Genomic DNA, 22,261 nt, shown 5'->3' with positions numbered 1-22,261 from the left:
AGATTTATTTTAAATTTATTTTGTTGATATTCGTATCTTTTCAAACTTCGCAATAACAATCTGCATAAAAATTAGGTAGAAACTATCAATAACAAATTATCTATGTCCAAAGATATTAACAGTGGCTCCATCAATATATCAATGTTCAGGTTTTCCAGCTTCTAGATAATTATGGCTTAGTTAGAAGGTTATGGAAAATAAAACTATTTGATCTAGTTCAGTGAGGTCATTAGTAAAACTCAGTGCACATGAAAAACAGTTACATAGATCTTAAAAAGTATTTATCGTAGAATAAGTAGTTTTATAGTAATTTTAAAACCGTAGCATATTAGGATAAAACCAAATAATTTATAAGTGGTATGGGATAATGGTGGATATAATTTATGGGATTGTTATAATAAATATTTAAAAATAATTCAAAACTGAAACTGATATTTTCTATTGTTGATCACCAATATTTTCATCATTTGGTATATGACTGAAGTTATTATCTAATCCTAGAGAACCACCAAATGAAGTAAAATTTTATCGGCTAATTTCACTGGTACCAGAAATATCCAAACTATTCATAGATAAAAAAATCTAATATCAGTTTAGTTGACCAGGTTGACCAGCTTAAAGCAGAAAAAACTTAGGGAGAGAAATATTTTTTCTCAACTGTATTCTAGGAAGTAGCGCAAGCCTTTGATAAGGTCTGACAAAAAGCACTCGCGTGTAAACTCCATAAAATGTTACCGAAGGAATACATTGAACTCTTAAAAGATATAGGATATATCTCAGCCAGTTTAGAGTTAAACAAGAAGACGCTTTCTCAGTAATGGAAGAAATAGAAACAGGTGTACCACAAGGCAGTGTCTTGAGCCGTGTCAGAGAGGATTTTCACATATTTTTTAATGTAAAATAATCAAATTTTTTTTGTATAATGTTATTACCGAACTGATGTGACGAAGAATCGGAAGTAGTTCAGTGTAAAAGCCATTTAGTTTGCTTTTTAAGCACTAACCATATCATATGGGAAGTCGTAGAAAAGTTGTAGATAACTGTTTCTATGGTGTAATAGTTAGAACGTTAAGCGGAGGTCACGGGTTTGATTCCCAACAGGGTAGCAACTGTTTTTGTTCTAGTTTGATTGGAACATTTGTCAAATCGTCTAGGAGAGATAGCGGACCCCAGAGCGTGAAACGATCCTTATTTTCAATCAATGTTTCTTTATTCCTATTTTTCCTTATACGGGCTGAACTTTTACTTGAGCTATCCATTGTAATACTTAATAGAATAACTGCGTAATTTATTGAGTACATATCTAACACAAAAAAGAGAAAAATAAAATATTTAAAAAAAAATGAATCGATTTCAAAAAATAAATAAGGGACTCACTAAAAAGTAAGAAATAAGCAAACAAAAAAAGATTTAAAATAAAACATATACATAATAATCGTTATAATAACTAAATAAAGATAAGTTTTGTTCGTAATTTAATTTTGTGTAAATGTGACAAAATTATATTATTATTGTAGTATTGTTTAGTCACATATTTTATTTTAAAAAGTCATTTTTTATGTTAAAAATATAAGTTTGATTATATTTTATTAGAAACTAAGTAAGAACCAAAGGGCGCCGCCCTCCTAGATAGGCACCTAGTTTTAAATCACTGTAGAGATAAATTTAAGTTAGTCGACAGCGACTAGTAATAATATATTAATAAAAAAACATTTCCATTTACACATAGAACATAATTATTTTTAGGAAATTAGTAAAACCTCAATATGTCAGGTAATGTTTAGTTATATACATTTTGGATACAAAACGAGAATTGAACAAAGCTAAAAATACGTATATATTGTATCTATTGGGATATTTACCTGGTAGTATTCTCGAACCTGTAAGTACTTCTGTACAGACCTTTGGTTTTACCAAAGAACCTTCCACTAAACTTAAGTCCGAGGAAGTATTCTCCAGGGAAGACTTTTTCTTTCGGCGTGATAACCAGAACCTCATCCTCCAAGTTCTCCGTCACACTCAATATTTGAATAATCCTCGAATTTTTACGAACCAAGGTCACCGAAGAAACACTCAAATTTTTACTGTTGAGAATCAACTCCTTTCTCGGCGCATACACGTCGATGGATATGTTCACGAAACCCTCGAAATAATCTTTGTCCAAGTGCGGAAACAGCGTTAGATCATACAAAGACGGACGCGTGTCATTGGGTAATTTCTTATAACTACTTTGGCGAATCTCCGGTCGGTCTTCGGACGGTTGTTTGTAGACGTAGTAAACACCCGGAGGGATGCTGTTGTGTAACAGATGCCTTCCCACGAACACAAGAACGGTCACCAACACCACGCACAAGATGAACCAGAACGCGCAACAGCTGCAGAAGTACAGCACCAGTTTGTTTCCGGACTTTTTATCCGCGTTCTTGTCGGTCCGTTTCCTACAACACGACATCTTACGAACTGTTGTGGGTTCGGTCGTACATTTCACCAGTTATTGCAAACTCTCGAGCTTACCTGAACTGGTAAATGTTTCGATGCGCGCTTAGGTAGGTAGGGGCTTTACTCTAAGTTCTGGCCGTAGATAGTACCGTAATCGGTGTATAATTTTCTCGTCGGACGTATTTGGCCGAACGATTTCAATAGGTAGGTCGATTAGAAACGATTCGCGAGACAAGACAGGTCAATGATTCTTTATACGACATGATTCATTCTCAGATGCGCTGCATTACATATATATATATATATATATATATATATATATATATATATATATATACAGCATAAAAATTGAAAAATAAAAAATATTTATATTTATGTAACAGGTTGTTCCAAAATAAGGTGTTGCGTGCCATTGTTGATGCTCCGTACTATATTTCAAATAAAGTGATACAACGCGATATTCCTCTAGAACCTATAACGAGTGTAATCCAACGTGTTTGTGTGAAGTACTTCGAAAGAGTGTCAGTGCATCCCAATGTACTCGCTAATCAGCTAAACATGCGACGTGATAGTGAAGTGCGTAGACTAAAACGTTTAACACCACCTGATCTGATTACTGGACATATGTAGACTTTAGAATAAGCATTAGAATAAGTCTAATTAATTAAGATAATATTTTATACAGAAGATTGCTTAATGAAGTGATTTTCTACATGCCATGTATATATAATATAAACAGAAGAAATACTTATTGCCAATAGGGCAGATTGTGGACTCACGAAGAGTAATAAAAAAAAATGTAACAGGTCAACTGAAAAATCGCCGGCCTATCATAGTAAAGCACATTTTTCAAATTAGCAAAAGGCAAAATTAGTTTTTTTTATTCAACATAATTCCCTTCAAGGGTGATGTACTGATTATAGCGACCTTCCAACGTTTCGATGCTATTTTTGTACTACGATTTTTTTTTATTTCAAAATAAGCATCAGTTTCGGCGATCACCTCTTCATTCGACGAAAATATCTTCCCATCGAGCATTTTTTTTTGAGATCTCAGAACAGGAAATAGTCGCTGAGGGATGGATTTGGAGAATACGGTGGACGAGGAAGCAATTCGAAGCCCAATTCATGGATTTCTATCATCGTTTTCACTAACTTGTGACACGATGCAATGTTTTGGTGAAGCAGCACATTCTTTTTCTTCAATTGCGGCCGTTTTTAGGCGATTTCGTCTTTCAAATGGTCCAATGACGCTAAGTAATAGTCGCTGTTGATGGTCCTTCCTTTTTCAAGGTAGTCAATGAAAATTATTGTATACGTATCCCAAAATACAGACGCCTTAACATTGTTAGCCGACTGTTGCGTTTTCCCACGCTTTGGAGCGGGTTCATGGTGTGCATTTCACTCGGATCACTGACGATTGGACTTCGGAGTGAAATGATGAAGCCATATTTCATTCATTGTCACATATCGACCCAAAATCTCGGGTTTATTACGCTTGATCATCTTCAAACCCTTCTCTGAATCATCAAGTCGTCGTTGTTTTTGGTCAAAAGTGAGTTCGCGCGGCACCCTCTTTGCTCAGAGCTTTCTCATACCCAAATATTCGTGAATGATATGATGTGCACGTTCAGTTGATATCTTTAGAGTGTCTGCTAATTCATTCAATTTAAATTTACGGTCATTCAAAATCATTTTGTGGATTTTTTAATGTTTTCGTCGGTAACAACCTCTTTTAGCGTTCACCGTCTTCGGTGCTCATTTCACCACGTCTAAACTTAGCATATTAATCCTTGATGGTTGATTTTCCTAGGCAGTGTCCAGAAATTCGGCATCAAGCCAAGTTTTTGCTTCAACTGTATTTTTTCGCTTCAAAAAGCAATATTTTATCAACACGCGAAATTATTTTTTATCCATTTTATTAACAATAACAAAAGTTGCTTCACTCAAAATATTATAAATCACAAACTAATGATCCGACAGCTGTCAAATTGATACACGCATCTTTTGAGGGTTGGGGCTAACTAAAAAACATATGGATTTAATTCTAGTAGAGCCGTCTATGTGTCAGACCGGGGACTTTTCAAATGACCTGTTACATATACCGGAAAATCAAAACCATAATTTTCGACAAAATAGAACAATGTATTTATTCTAGCGTTGGGTAAAATGTACCCAATTTATGTTTACCTAGATTTATAAGTAATATATATAATTTTATGATTTTTTTGGTAGTTTGCTTGTAAGCAACAATATATTGTATGTTAATATAGCAGCATTTTGGAACGATATTTTTCAATATTGTTAATGTAATAATGTAAAAAGATTAAAATTGTGAATGATAAATAGTAAAGTATTTTTGACTATTTTTATGGTAATAATAGGTAACATTTCGGTTACTCTTTCGATATTTGTTAAAAAATATTTCCGTTCAATAATAAATAACACTTTATTTTAAAAAGCTCTACTAGTTATTGCGCGATCATTTTTAATTAAGTCGTGGATCAGTTTTTATTTCTACGACGTTTAATTCTTATTTAGTATTTATGGTTATTGTACATCTTTAGTTTTTAGATTTTGTTTAAGTTCTATTGTATTGTTTATATTTATAATAGTATATTATTTAATTTAAAAATAGTAATTAACATATTAAAATACTACTTCATTCGTTTAAAATGAAATTATAAATTGAATGTTATTAGTATTTAGTAATTATTTCTTTCCTTTTCCTTTTCAAAGTTAGTACGTGAAGGAATATGCACGTCTCCGTCTCATTTATACTACTGTTGGAAAAAATAACCACATATAAAATTAACTGCCCCAACAATTATCTCCGTCCTTTCCTCTCTCACAATTTATACAAGAAAGAGTTCGTACATCTTCGTCTGACATCAGGAATTGAAAAAAACCATCGAATCGTGCATTTGACTGAAAATAGTAATTACTATTTTCGGTCGCTACTTTTTTTACTATCGACGCTAATATACTACACTATAATACACTACTATACTACCAACGCTAATATATATTTATTATTAGTTATTAGAACCCATTATTATAAGAATTTATTAGAAGTGTGATTCGAAATGTTAGTTCGAAATACTCTGAAAGACTATTAGTGTATCCCAATGCACTCGCCAAACGATTAAATGTGAGCGATGACAGTGCCTAGGCTCAAACGCAAACTACCATACGAACTGATTAATACACACCTAGAGTGAGATTTAATAATCTCTAGAATAAGTTAAAATAGTATCTAGAATAATAAAAGGTTTGACTTATATCCAAAAAGGCAGCAGAGCAACATAGTTAACCTTCCAGAAATATATTGATGACATCTAGAGTAGTTCTAATTCATTCTCTTTAGAACCATTTTTTTCACCTATTACTGGTTAGAAAATTGCATTTATCACAAGAAAGTTAATAAACAGACTTTATCTCAAATTCGGAAATATAAAAAACAGTACAAAATTGTAGTTAGTTTGAAATCAATATTCCTAAAAAAATTATTTCTTTTAATGTCCAATTAGAAAGCCTACAATTAAATTTTACAATAACAATGTTATTTGATAATCATTGTTGTGGTTTTACATTTTAGTTAACAGAGAATGGCCAATTTAATTGGGGATTTTCTTGTTGAAATTAAAATTATAATGTTTACATTAAATGGGTTTAATGTTGTTGCATATTTGTTAGTATTTCAAAATTTAAACTTGACTAATACCACTTCTTATGCTAATATTCTTATGATACATAACCTTCATCTATCGCATGACTAATCTATTTTTGGACACTTTAAATTTGCATCTTGTTAATTTAAAACTCATTGATAAAAAATATTATTATATAAAGTTAAAATAGTTCTGCAAACACAAAATAAAGTAACATGATAAATACGAATAGAAAATATATATCACGATATATATTAAAAAAGTTGTTTTAAAATTAATAATAATCTAGGTTTTTGCAACGATAAAACTAGGTTGATTTATTTATAAATATCTAGAAGTCAATTTTGATTCGTATATTTTTTTAAGGATATAACCAATTTAAAATTATGTTTGTAAAGCTAAAATTTTAATTAATATCCGCATGACATCACTAATTATAATCCTATCATACTCATCAATGTATTCAATATATTTTAAATTATATTTTTTCTATATACATATGACACACACAGAGAGAGAGAGAGAGAGAGAGAGAGAGAGAGAGAGAGAGAGAGAGAGAGAGAGAGAGGCATATTTAATAGACCTTGTACCTAGAGAAAATGTATATTGCGATCTATAATATATATATATATATATATATATATATATATATATATATATAACTTAATGAAATGATAAAGTTATGACCATTTTAAACGAAATTTTGAAATTTTATAGGTTGTTATGGTTAAGCATGTTACATTGACAAAATATCTAAATTTTGAGCTATTTTAGTGTACTTTTTTTAAAAGAATAACATGTTTAGGTACCATTGACACTTTAATGAATCTACAAAAAAAGTACTAAGTTTAACGAATATTAATTTTAACGAATCTCCTATGAGGCACACATGTCTTTAATGCACATGTCTTAATGCGAAAATTAATGACTTTCGCATCCTGAGAATGCAAATTTTTATATTCAAACTAAAACTACTACTAAACATTCTAAAGAAAGACTATAGTATTATTTCAAAGAATTGAGTCATACTCTCGCTGCTATATTCGTTAGACATATTTCCATGTGACTTTTTCTAATTCCAAAAATAAAAATCACTGGAAAAAAACGTTGGTATAACTAATAAAATATAATGGGGACAACTTTCAAGGGGACGTAATGTAGGTGAATAAATAAATTATTTTAATTAATAACACATCTCGTACTTGTAAATGTAAATTGTACATGTACATTTTGTTTATCCAAAAAGGAATAATATTTATATTAAGTACTTACATGTATTTTGATCAGCGATATCTACTGGTGAAAATGCGAGGTATAAATGTTAAACAACTTAACCTAATTGTTTAACTCTATGTTTTGTTCTATATAAAATGACAGTTCCTATTTAGTGTTAACGAGTTATTCGGTCTATAGAGACGTTAATCATAGAGGACTCAAGATTACATTTACAACGTTCATTATTATTGTTGATTGATTTGAACATATCTGCTACCGAGGTCCATACCTAACGATTTATAATTGCGGTGATTTTAATTGCAGTGACTAAGAATGGCAAGGAGAACCAAAAAATATAGAACTCAAAAAAATGCAATATTTATTGGACGAAAACATAGTTAAAACTCTCAAAGGACTTTTAGATAGCTGAGAAGCTTTAATAAACTATTTCCAGACGTTTTCATGCGAAATGAGAGAGATGTATGAGAAAGATTCAAAAGAAGAGAAACTGGCTATTACATGAAATGACTCCATTTCGAACCGTCTCAATATCCCGCTTTTCAGACAATAAAAGAAGAATATTCTGTGCCGTATTATAACCGGCACCGAAAAGTGCAGCTACTACAACAACCCAAAGAAAAAATATCATGGGTTAGTCCAGGAGAGTTATCCACATCGACACAGAAACTGAATATTCAGGACTATGAAATATTAATGTGCATATAGTGGTATTGTGTTTGGTTCCAACAACTGAAAAAAACCTTCAAAGAGGTTTCATACGATGGATATCACAGATATAATAATAATTCAGGAAATATTACAAAGAAAAATAATCAGTGATCAGTTACAGTTAGTGTCAATGATGTTACCCATTGTCCCTTGTTTCAGTTCTCCAAAACATATTTTCTGTAAAATTATAATTTATTGTATATAAAAATACATTTTAAGGCTTTTGTTATTAATTACCGAAAACAGAAAACGGAATAATATGTAAACTGTAAGTTAATTTTAATGTTAATCCTATTACAATACCTTGTTCAAAATAAATGTATTATTTATCTAATTAGATAAGAAAATACAGACCCAATAAAACAATTTAAAATAGCTGACGAAAAAATGAAAAAATCTGGTACCGAAACGTACCGAGGTACTCGATTATCGGCCCCGTTTGTAATCAGTGAAAGTCTAAATAAAACATGCACATCAAATAGCTATTTGTTATGGTTCTAAATGGCTTCGATTAATATTTATTTTCGGTTCCGAACTTTTACTTCGAACACCTATTTGCATAGGACGGACGGCATAGATCGTACTAACTATTGCGAAAAAGTTCAAATAAATTAATTGCCTAGCAAAATACGATTATGTAATCGCAAGTTTCCGGCTACGGTTGTGTTATCAACCATAAAATAAAATAACATACAATTAACAGAGTAATTAGGATTTTTTAATAGTTGGGTTTAATGGTGGAATAATACCTAATCATTAGAGGCCTCAAGTTTGTTTGTTTAGCTTTGACATATTTTATAGTAAATTTGTTATTGTATAGTATTTATGCTTGGTCTGTCATCTGTCTGTAATCAATTAGTCATTCGTTAATGTTAATATTGCAAAATAACTTTTATATTATTACGATTTATTATATTTAAAATAGTTTAAAATAATTAAAACTATGTAGTTAAGAAAAGAGAAATATTAATATTATTGGAGATCAGATAACAGTTGAATTATCACAAGAAACAGTTGGGCAATATCATATTAGGTACTTGCCAAGGTTCTTCATTGAAGGGGACTTAATAAAACTTAGAAAAAGAAATGAATTACTCACAGCAGTTCATATTGCAAATTGTAATTATCAGTCAATACGCGTATCCACTTACTGGCTAACCAGCAGAAATAAAGTGTAGCTCAAATAAAAATCGAGAACATGTACGAACTAACATCTAATCACGTTCTAATATTGTTCAAACTCGGCTATCCTTTACAAATACCTACAAATTTACTGGAAGTGGAACAAGTTTAAACTTATAACTCGGGAACAAATCAATTTAAATCTAAGCCCAAATATAATTGAACAAATTCTGTCACCCGCAAAAGAAGCTACTCCAATATTAAGAGAAAAATTAGAATATCCCCTCGAAGTTACGATCAATTTCCTAAAATAAGTCGAAAAGCTATAAGAATATGGTACAGGATCATAAATTATGTAGGCAAAACAATATTTAATAGAATAAGTAATCAGACAAAGCAAAAGTTTAAAGAATATAAACAGAATTGCTTCGAAAAATATTGAAGTGAATTAAGCCCAGAACCAGACAAAGATTACTTGCTATGGAAAGTAACTCGAAGATTTCGTAAAACTCGTAGATAAAAAACGATCGAAATGAATGAGTCCAACGCAACGACGAAAAAGCTTAATTATTTAGCTAACGTGTTCCAACCAAATAATACAGAATCTATAATGGATATAATTCCTGTTTATCAGCTAAATATAGCTGTAAATCTGATTTCTTCATTGGAAGTTACCACGTAAATTGATAACATCCTCAAGCCGAAAAAAGCTCCTGGAATTGATGATAGTTTCCTTGAATTATTGAAAGAGCTGTCACGAAAAGCAATCATGATGTTGACATATATATTCAATGCTTGTTTGATAGTGAAGCATGTTCCGGAATATTTCAACAAGATCCACAAGTGAACTACGGACTGGAAAGTACAGCATAATGCAAATCTGTCTATTCTAATTTCCGTTGCAGCGAAATGACAGAAACGTAATTATATTAGTTGACGGGTGCCCGATTCCTCAAGCAGAATCAGCTAAATATCTTGACATCCATCCCGAAGGTAGGTTAAACTGTAAATATCATCAAAAAGATAAATATAGAAGGTAATCAGTAATCCAAATATCAGACAAAAAGCAGGGCAGATAAAAAAGTAAAAATGAAGCAACTGTATTGGTTAGTCGGAAGATACTCTCAACATGGCCTAAAATCGAAGAGATTAGTTTATTAGTCAATCATAAAGCCAATTTGGATCTATTCAATGCAAATATGAGGTTGCACGAAAACATTAAACCAAGTGGTAATCTAACGCTGCCACAACAAAATTCTACAATTAATTACCGATGCTTATCGTTACGTAACCAACGAAGAGCTGCACGGTAACCTCCAAATCAAATGGATTTACGAAATGATCCAATATTTCGCCATAAAACATGAAACAAGTATAAGTGTATTTTTAACTTTAGCTTAAGTAGTTTAGTAAATTCGATGGTTTGAACTTTTCTTCACGCAACATAGTAGTTTTCTATTTAGTATTGTTTTTTTAAACTATACATAAAGAAGCTAAACTATATAATAGAAATTTTATTATTCCCGAACATCAGTTTGGGTTTCGTAATAAGCATGGAATTATAGAACAAAGGCATAGACTTGTAAACAAAGTAAACATGGACCTAAATGCCAAAAGGTACTGTTCAGGTACTTTCTTAGACATATCTTAGGTTTTTGACAAAGTATTGCATACGGGCTTGAAGGTTAAATTAAAGAAACTTCTCTCTCATCCGGACTATCAGTTAATTAAATCGGATCTCACTGATAGACGTTTTAATGTAAAATAAAGTGATGAACATACCGAATTACATCCAATATATTAAGGAGTTCCGCACGATCCAATATATATCTTCTATATACAGCCGATCTACCCACCACAAAAATAACTAATGTGGCAACATACGCAGACGACACAGCAATCTTAGCATCTCATGAAGATCCAGTCACAGCATCAGTGAACCTACAAACCCACCTCGAGCAAATACAACTATGATTGAAGACATGGTGCATTTAAGCCAATGAAACAAAATCCCAAGCAGAGGATGTTAAATATATTGGTATGCCTTTAGATCGACGCCTAACCTGGAAGAAGCACATACTCTCTAAACGGAAACAACTGGGACTAAAATTATATCAAATGTATTGGCTCATCGGGCATGAATCCAAATTATCGTTAGATAACAAGGCATTGTTGTATGACTCTATACTCAAGCCTATTTGGTCATACCGAATCCAACTGTGGGGTACCGCTAGCAAATCTAATGTATCCATCCTTCAACGGTTCCAAAATAAAGCGTTGCGTACCATTGTTGATGCTCCGTACTATGTCTCAAATGAAGTGATACAACGCGATATTCCTCTAGAACTATAACGAGTGTAATTCAACGTGTTTGTGTAAAGTACTTCGAAAGAGTGTCAGCTACATATGCAACGTGATAGTGAAGCGCGTAGACTAAAACGTTTAACATCATCTGATCTGATTATTGGATATATATAGACCTTATAATAATTCCATATCCAACTATGGGGTACCGCTAGCAAATCTAATGTATCCATCCTTCAACGGTTCCAAAATAAAGCGTTGCGTACCATTATTGATGCTCCGTACTATGTCTCAAATGAAGTGATACAACGCGATATTCCTCTAGAACTATAACGAGTGTAATTCAACGTGTTTGTGTAAAGTACTTTGAAAGATTGTCACAGCATCTGAATATACTCGCTAATCAGCTACATATGCAACGTGATAGTGAAGCGCGTAGACTAAAACGTTTTACACCATCTGATCTGATTATTGGATATATATAGACCTTATAATAATTCCATATCCAACTGTGGGGTACCGCTAGCAAATCTAATGTATCCATCCTTCAACGGTTCCAAAATAAAGCGTTGCGTACCATTGTTGATGCTCCGTACTATGTCTCAAATGAAGTGATACAACGCGATATTCCTCTAGAACCTATAACGAGTGTAATTCAACGTGTTTGTGTAAAGTACTTCGAAAGAGTGTCAGCTACATATGCAACGTGATAGTGAAGCGCGTAGACTAAAACGTTTAACATCATCTGATCTGATTATTGGATATATATAGACCTTATAATAATTGTAAATTTAGTTTGTAATTGTAGATTTATTTGTAAATAAAATTTGTTAAAAATTGTCTCTATATCTCTAAATAATTTGATCTCCAAATAATATCAACAGCAGATGAAGAACATATAATATGCATGTAATATGCATAATAATGCATGTAATAAAGATCCAATTTACTTTGAAAATAAATATACGATTTATCTATATGAATACGCACGTTGAGTTTCCTAAACTGGTATAACTGCTGGTATACAATCCGACCAGCCTATTCTTCATGTCGCCATTGAATTGAATTGCTATGTTGTCGAACGTCGAAGTAAACTGGGTACCGTCTTTTTTGGATATCTCCAGAGTTTCATATTTCTCATCGACCGAGAAATTGGCAGGTTCTCCTTTGACAGTGACACTTGTTATGTTTAACTTGTTGCTGTGCAGCAGGATAGAGGATGTCGGTTCATTTATATTAACGGATATAATGACAGTTCCTTTGAATAAGCCTGAAAATAAGATAATTATATGGCAGCAGCATCGTTTGGACGAATATTTGAAGATATTGGAGTTTTAGGTTAATGTATGTTACGAACTGTTGCGATTTTCCGGCAGCTTATAGACCAAACAGACGAGTGCTATATCTGTTTCGCTACATCGAGACAGCAACGGTATGTATATCGAAGTAAGCCATTGAACAAAATGGATACTGTTTAGCACAAACATGCAATTGTTTAATATTATGATTGATGTTCTCAATAAGACTATTGTTTTGTAATTACAGAAAAACCCAGCGATACTTTTTATCAGTTATATCCATTCCATTAGTTGTTTGCATTAAACGTCATTTCTCTACTGCTATTCAACATAGCAATAGATGCAGTTAAGCAAAAAGTTTTTGAAAACAGACATGGCATTCAATATGATGATATGTTCTCTGATGATAGTGCTATATTCGCTGATATATGTTGAAGCTCCAACATTCTTCATGAGATAGTTCACACTGCAGATGCATATGGTTTAAGAATTAATGAAGAAGATTAGTGGAAAATCAAACTATCTATCAATGGTGTAAGGATATAACGTGCTTGTAACTGATACTTGAAGCTAAAGTTCAATGGAAATCACACATAAGAAAGGAATAAAAGAGACCGCAAATCAAATTTCGAAAAATACAGTGCTACTCTAACACCGTTACTTTATAACCAAGTAATTCAACCAATTTGGCTCTGTGATATCGGTTATTAAGGATATATAAGAAAATACAAGACAAATACAATCCAACAGTATTAAAATAATGTTTTAAAAATAGAGATTAAGTTTACTTTACTCAAAAATCATCTTATAGAGCATTACGTCATATAGAAGCGTCTTTTAGAAACCCGGTTACTAAATTATTGATCATTCTTACCTGTTTCCAAATCTGGATAAAGATATAGATCATAAACTGAAGGACTGACTGTTTTTGGCAACCGAAATTTCGTCATATCGATGCTGGTTTCTTCAGTGGTTGTGGAAAGTGTTGTAGTAGGTGTAGTTGAAGAAACTGGAAATATAACAACATAATAAACATATGTTACTACACAAAATATGAGCATGGGTTTCATATGCATGTGCAATATACTGTAACATCCTAATTTAATACAGCACTGTATTTTCATTTTCCTTTATTGGAACAATTATACAAAATCATCATCGTTACTGAATATTGCAATGTAAATTATATAGTATAATAAGTTAATCAATCAAGTTTTAGACGTAATCAATATGTTATTGTCTGGTTTGTGGAGTAGCATTGGAATAATCAGAACCCTATAATGATATTGAAGTTAATTTTACTATAAATCAAATGTCAAAGATTTTTCTTAAATTTGTCATTCAAATTTCTAAAGACTTGAAGAATGACGTTAATATTTTCAACCAAATATAATTTGGGTGCAACTTCAGGGTTGCTGCGTTCTTTGCATATCCAATATAACAGGCAATGTACATTGATGATGTAAATTCTAAATTGTATCTGCTCAAGCATTCCCAGTTAGTAATAATAAATTCCAAATTATCAAAATAAATTATCAGAAAGTCGACTTTTCGCAAGTTATCTCCTTATTTACTCCATGTTTAATTTGGTAACATACACAGCGGCAACACAATGTTTTATCGATCTGTAATAAGGATTCGGGATTAAAAAGAGTATGTTCATATGATGTTGATTGGTCTGAAACATTTCAAATCATTTTCTTTCAATCTTTCAATCATATATTTTTTTATTAATTACTTCTTGTAATAAATATGCTTAGTACAATCTTAATTTACAAATTAATTTATTACTACTGTTCTCTTGTACTGTGTAAATCAAACTAATCTATTTAAGCTAAACTTAAGAATACACTTTTATACACTAAACAAGTACGTGTGGTTTGCTTTAATCTTCTTAAATTTCCTGCCTGTTGTGCAGTAGCTCTATTGTTTCCAAGGTGCAACCTTAACATATTTCATGTATAATGCGAAATAAAGCGAAATCTTGGATCTCTTCGTGTACCCATTTAATTTCGAGGTCATTGTGCAGCTCTTCGTTGGTTTCGTACCAACAAGCATTGGTAATTAATCATATAACTTTGTTTTGAGTACGTTGGATTACTAGTTGGTTCGATGTTTTAGTGCAACCTCATATTTGCACCGCATAGGTCCAAAGATTGATAAACCAACCTCTTTGATTTTAGGTTAAATTGAGGTTATCTCCCGATTAACCAGTACAGTTGCTTGACTTTGAGTCTAATCTGGCCTACTTTTTGCCTAACATGATGTTTCAAGTTTAACATACCATCGATATATATTTAGAGGTATTTGCCTGATTCTGCTTGAGGAATGGGACATCCATCAAGTGATATACTTAGGTTTTTGTCATTTTTCCGCAACGCAAACTTAACAAGATGGACTTTGGAGCTATTAAGCAGTATTTTCCAATCTCTAGTCCTTTTATAGATCTTGTTGACCGCTACTTGTACTTTTTCTACAGTTTTAAACAGAGATACATCTTTTACCATGATAACTGTGTCGTTGGCAAATGTTCCAAGTACTGTTTCTTTTATTGCTGGGATACCAGCAGTATAGACTAGATATAGGAGTGGTCGCAAGAGTGGAACTCTAGCTAAAATAGGTTTAAGTGTCGATAGTATCCCTTCATGCGAGATTCCAACAGTAGGCAATAATTCCGCGGTAGCAATTTGCTCATTTTGTATATTACTCCCTAATGCCCAGTCAGTAACTTATGACGCGTCCAGGAATACTGTAGAACAGTTTTTTTTTCTTCGAATGCCTTTTCTACAACTGCTGTTACTCTGTACACTTGCGTCAGTTTCTCAAATAATTTTGATAACGCAGGTATTAGCGAAATAGGCCCCTAAGATCCAAATTGTTCTGCCTTTTTATCAGGAATCATATAATGAAAACCAACATTTTCCATAAACCAAATTATGAGTTTAATAAGAAAGAAATATATAAAATTAATAATAAATAGGGCTTATTAGGTTATTAGGTTTATTCAACAATAGGATGGTTCAAATATGAGTCCTATGATGTCAAACGTCAATTTCAAAAGTCAATGAAAGTCATCAAAGCAACTCTTGTATCGCGTGTCTTGTCATTCATAGATCACTACAAGTATTAATCGTTTTATTGAACTTTTTGCAATGTTACGTAGTAACAATTTGTTCAATTAGATTAATAGACTGTTTTATTCAGTTTTAACAGTTCATAATAGACTACATCTTCCTGATTCCATCATTTGCACAACAAGATTTTATGAATATTCGCTTCAGTATCGATGTAATTGGTTGTCCTGGGATTATCGCAGTAGATCCAATTTTCATATCCAATCACAAAACGTTACAAAAATTCATATTTTCTGCTTGGCAAGCAATAAAACCGCAATGTTGAAATAGTTCGAAATGGCATTTTCAGTCAATTCTATTCATTCAGTAACTATTTTGCCTACTTTTGGATCTTTTTGATCGCATGAAAACGTCTGCAGTTTATTGCTAAACCGTCTGAAAGTTTCTGAGAGTTTTCACTAAGCTTTTGTCCGATAAATTTTGAATTTCCTCGTCTTCGAATTGTTTTAGTCCTCCAAGTCTTTTTTTCTGTCACTGGTTTTAAAATTGGCACTTTTCAATCGTTGAACAAGCATCGCCATACGTTTCTAAAAGTGTACAATGGGCTTTGACAGCAGCCAATTTCTAATCAAACAACAAAAGTAATTAATGTCTTAGCATCTGTATACACTGAATCACTTAAAAAGAAATGTCAAAACCATAGAATTTAACAATTTAACAAGAAATCACTATGCATCTTAAATAATAGGTAAACCAGATTATATTTACCATCTTCATCAGATTTCTCGTCATCCAACTCCTTTCTCAATCTCGATATATCAACACCAAGCGCTATAGTACTTATACAAAAGACCGTACTGGCTATAATAAAGAACATCAATGTCTTATGACTTAAAATCCAACCACAAACACTCATTATTTTGACAAAATTAAAATTTCGGTTAATGTAAGCAGATGTACATGAGAACTAACTGGTAAAATATGAATTGGCAGGTTCATACTGATAAGGAAATTAACTAAGATCAGACAAAACAAGCTTCAAATATAGAGATTTACTTTATTATAATATAATACCCTGATATGCTATATAGTGATTCAAAAAAGATCTCTTTGCTATTTAGAAAAATGTATTATTTAAAATATAATTAATTATTAATGAATACATTTTTCTATATTTCTGGTAGTAATTTAATTTAATTAAAATGCAGATTCCAATGAAAAATATTACTTTTGATTGCTTGCATTGATGTAAGGTCAAGCTTATCTCTGCTTATGTTTAGTTTACGCCACGCCAACCACTAGAGTGGCGTGAAAATAGCTCAATATGTGAAAAACCGTTCAATGACAACAAAACATTTGTATGATTAGCATTTAATGATACTACCAGAGCCTAGTAAAAGATTCCTAGTTAAATGACTCCAAATTTTTTATCAAGTGTAATGAAAATTCTAATTTATATTAACAAAACCATTTTACTTTTTCAAGTCTATATATATATAATATATATATATATATATATATATATATATATATATAAAATTTATATATATAAATAATTTCCAATAGCAACTACTTGATCTTTAAAATAAGCAAAAAATAAGCTAAAAACTAGCACCATAAAGGTATTGCAGCATATGACTCTATGTTGTTATACGATAATGAAAGAAATGTGTGGTTTAATGAAGAAAAAGTGCACAGACAAAAACGAAATCAAGAGTAACGAAAAACAGCCAAATGACAAAGTAAAACAATCTCTATTTTCTAATAATAATAGAAGACAATTTATCGACTATACTGAAGAAGGAATAATTGTCAACAAAAAAAACAGCTTATGACAGCATATAATAAATTTATCGCAGCTTCAAAATTGCGCATCTTGCCTACATATTAATCATACTTTATATATTTAACGAAATTCTCCATTAGAAAGAAAACAATAAAAGAAGTATCATGGACACAAACAGTTTTGAAATTGAGTGAAAAGTATACAATTAAAAGTTATTTACAGAAATTAGAAAAATAGTGTCTCTAATTTTCATTTTGTTTCTTCCTATGATATCACGAATTGATTAAAACAGTCGAACCGTGTATTTGACTTAGTAATTAGTATTTTCAGTCGCTAGTTTTTTGACTATATTTTTCGACTGTTTTTAGTCGATAGTTACTAACGCTAATTTTAATACAGTTCGTCTAGCACAGTTCACAGTGTATGCACTTTTTCGAGCCAAGGGATTAACAAATGAATGTGGGAATACGCACTCCAGATCATACGTCAATAAAGGATTTAAAATGATCATTTTTAAATCCCTTTCTTAGATAACTTAAATAAATTCAATAATAAAAAAAGACTCGCATTATATTAAACATTTTTCAATCGATAATAAATTTCATTCAGGATTAGCAATTTCGCGAAATTATTGTATTTTTTATAACCACCTTAAGTGATTTAAACATGAATTAAAGTGAAAAAAAATTGTCTGTTGTGTCTCGTAGTTCGTATTCATTAAAGATAACATATTAATTTTATATTTTTCAACAAATACTTCCGTTTGGAAATAACCAAAAGCCAAATATCTTGGCATGATCATTGATGGTACTCAGGTAGAAGCCACAGTGATAAAAATGTGAAAAATCTCAAGCTAGAGTATAAAAAAAAATACTGGTTATTAGGTAGATATTCTGGCCTGTCAGTATGTAATAAGGTTTTTCTTTACCAGCAAGTCCTGAAACCAGTGTGGACTTATGGTGTTCAACTCTGTGGATTTACCAGCGAAGACAATAGAAATATCATACAAAGATTGGTACATTCTCCATGGTACACTCATAACAAAAATTTGGAAATATGGGCCTGAAGATAGAATCTATCGATAACGTTATCTGACTGTATGTACTAACTCTTTATATTTTCTTCTAATTTTTTCCATTCAATTCAATTTGGCATACAATGTGATACCGAAGTATTTGAAAGAATTCTCATAACATACTATAATACCATTTAAAACCAAATGAGAAATTGGTGGGCTATGGTATGGTATTTTGTTGGTAAAGTTAAAAGGAATACAATTTCAGTTTCATTCGACAGTGTTTGGCCCTGTTTATTATAAGTTTCTTTATAGAGGCTTCTTGGTTCTTGCTCTATTCCAATAGCGCTGTATAATCCGCGAATTTGGCTACCATAATCAGTTCCAGTTTAGGTATATACTCCACTGCTATAGAACAGTTAGAGGATAGCTAGAGAATCTATTAGGTAAATAAATTGTTAACATCTCTATATATTCCTTTGGAAGCATTATGTTTCGTTTAGTTTATATATCAAGCTTCCGTGTTCAAAGATTGCGCTATGTCTAGAAAATATGCTCGACAGATATTTATTTTTCTTCCAAGGTATATTGAATGATGTGCGTTATTTTATGGATCTGGTTGATTATCGAGCGTCTTTATCTGATTCGAAACTGACCATGTGTGGAATTATATTACTAGTAGTGTTGGGAATTATCGACTGAAATCTACTATCAATTGTTTAGTAATTGACTATTTTTTACTAACGACTGTTTCAGTCGCTATTTTTGGTTCGACTGATTTTACTACTTTTTACCATGACTGTTTCACTCGATTGTTTTCAGTCTATATATATATATATATATTGGAATGATATATTTCAAGATTGTTAATGTACTAGGATAAAAAGATTAAAATTGTGAATGATAAATAGCAAAATATTTTTGACTGTTTTTATGGCAATAATATATTTCGATTACTGTCTAGATTTGTCTTACACAATATTTCCGTTCAATGATAAATAAAGCATTTATTTTATTTAAAGAAGCTCTAGTAGTTATTGTGCGACCATTTTTAATTATTTCATGAATTAGTTTTTTTTCTATAATTAGGTATATGCTTAATTTTTATTTAGTATTTATGGTTATTGTACATCTTTAGTTTTGAGGTTTAGTCTAGAAGTTTTGAGGCAAAATAGCTGATCACGACTTGTAGGTTATAATATACAATTTAACTGCATAAAGAGTATCTATCGAACTAATCAAATTATTAATAGTGCCACCTGTCGGGTATTTTTATAAGTACACACGTTAACCATAAAAGATATTGACGATTGTATTTTTAGAGACAATTTGGCGAAGGATCTTTTCCTAAACAATCTTACTTATTCAGGTCATCATAAATTTTAAAAATAATTGTACCTATTTATTTTATAAAGATGCACGTTACTATATTCGTTTTAAACTCTACATTATCTTAATAAATTTTATGAACGAAAGCTTAACATTAACTTAATTTTAAAAATTCTATAGTATATATACTTACAAATTGTAAAACTAGGCTGAAATTTCCGTGAAAATTTTGACCTATATACACTAGGAAAATTTACCACCCACGACTTTTTAAATAGATTATGTGATATTACATGTGAATTAGTTTTAAACCCTAAAAAAGAACATATTCACTTATCTTATCGGATATTATCAATACTGTTAAAACCGAAAATATCTCTGATTTATCAAGATTTCTATGACAACCACGCAACGTTGTTACTAACCTAAATAAACCCGGCCTAAATAATTCATGGATGTTTTTCAAAAAAATTAACATTAGTTAATTTGTAATTTTTTGAGAACGTCCGAAATTGTCGAAACCGTATCTAATACGAATTAGAACAAATGTTATGGACTTATCTTGATTTTATTGCGCCATTTTAACACCCCACAATATCAGCTGATCACTTGTAAACACATGAGCTTAAAAAATTGAAGGCAGTGTTGCCATATGTTAAAAATATTCAGTAAAGCGTTTTGAAAAAAGAATATTTAAAAATGTATTACATTTTGTTTTTAAATTTTAACTAAACGCTATTAAATCCAAAAATATAGGATTTATATTAACAGTGAAAAACATATCTATTGGTATATATGGTTGCCTAAAATTCAGGAGAACGAAAATCTTATGATAAATATTAAATAATGTTTTCAACTCATTTTTAGACATCAATATTTAGAGAAAATTTATTTTTACTCGATTTAAGATAATGTGTATTTAATGGTATCAATTCAGAGATATAACTGTCAATAACCATTAGTACTCACAGTTTCCCTTTATATTGACAGATGTGTATTTCTGGTTAATATTTCATCCCAGTTTTATCAAAAACTACAACCACATACTTAAGGTAAAAAAGTTGCTTTGTTGAAAAAGATATCTCTTAAAATAATCATTTTTAAAGATTTCTTTCTGTCAAATAGACTTCTTTCTGTCAAATAAACTTATTTCTTTCTCAGTCAGTTTCTTTTCTTCTAGTGATTCATTTGAAAATCCCTTTACCTTACTTAGAAAAATATAGAAGTGTTTGTAAGAATTTAGTTAAATAAGTTTAAATCTGTTTATTGATTACTTCACTCCAGGCAAAATAACTGATCACAACTTGTAGGTTATAATATGCAATTTAACTGCATAGAGAGTATCTATCGAACTAATCGAATTGTTAATAATGCCACCTGTCGGGTATTTTTATAGGTACACACGTTAATCTTAATTGGCAGTGTTGGTGAATATTTTCTGCTAAACTAATTTGCATATCTTGTTAGAGGAATACCGTTAATCTTCACCTGATATTCTAAATAACAAAAACAAAGATCACTAATATTTTAGCTATTGTAATGCCGATACAATGGATATATTATTGGCATTTTTCTTCGTAATTTATATGCAGTAAGATAATCTACAATTGGTGATTGCTACAATGAATTGAAACGTGATCTGATAAACAATGATGATGTTCGCTCGAAATCGACGAAATTGATCTATGACAATAAATAAAATGTCCTCAAATTAGTTTTGGAGAACCGTGAAGTGAAGTTACTTAAGGGAACTGACATATTATAGATATCATAAAGTACTATGTTTAAAATTTCTCAAAAAAGGTTGATCATGCGTAAATTGTTCTCTAAGTACCACATTTACTTATGTTAAACAAAAAAAAACAATTTATCGACTACTTGAAACACTTTTGGAATAGTTTTAAATGTATAAAAAGGATATCTTACGTTCATATGTGGAAATGAATAAAGAAGCTGTGATTGATTCTTATATAACTTACTCAAAATTCATTAAAGGATTTAAAACAGATGGTGTTACTATATATTAAATAGCATCGGCTACATTTGTAAAACAATTAATGTGGAAGCATCCTCAATAGCCTTCATTTTTCAGTATATGAAATTTCGTTTAAGTGTGAAGAAAAATGTTTTTAATGCGTTGAAAACGTCTGAATCTGTATCGAGTAAATAACACTTGCGGAAAGTTTTACTCTCGGCTTGTTCTGCGAAACTTATGACAACTATGCTCCGTCCAGTTCAACATGTGAATACTGGCTTCGACGGTTAAAAGTGGCGATTTAA

The 22,261-nt window shown here is 31.1% G+C and overlaps 1 protein-coding gene across 6 annotated transcripts in view; it reads right to left on the bottom strand.

Moving 5' to 3' along the window:
- Positions 1 to 22,261, bottom strand: part of LOC143191669 (glutamyl aminopeptidase) — a 51,677-nt gene that overhangs the window by 26,256 nt on the left and 3,160 nt on the right. For 3 of the 6 annotated variants that reach the window (XM_076397008.1, XM_076397009.1, XM_076397007.1), the window contains 2 exons: positions 13,652 to 13,786; positions 12,470 to 12,749 (listed from right to left, as the gene is read on the bottom strand). In XM_076397008.1, the coding sequence (XP_076253123.1) occupies positions 12,470 to 12,749; positions 13,652 to 13,786 (415 nt within the window). Of the gene's footprint in view, positions 1 to 1,862; positions 2,497 to 12,469; positions 12,750 to 13,651; positions 13,787 to 16,619; positions 16,849 to 20,174; positions 20,295 to 20,406; positions 20,641 to 22,261 lie in introns of those variants that run through there. The other 3 variants (XM_076397004.1, XM_076397006.1, XM_076397003.1) reach the window with 3 other exon arrangements.

This window comes from Rhynchophorus ferrugineus, unplaced genomic scaffold, assembly GCF_030347505.1.
Source record: "Rhynchophorus ferrugineus isolate W39M unplaced genomic scaffold, kcgeb_rfMv2 rfM2, whole genome shotgun sequence".
Classification (NCBI taxonomy): Eukaryota; Metazoa; Arthropoda; class Insecta; order Coleoptera; family Curculionidae; genus Rhynchophorus; species Rhynchophorus ferrugineus.
The sequence above is the reverse complement of the archived record's forward strand: the minus strand, read 5'-3'. Positions and strand labels throughout refer to the sequence as shown.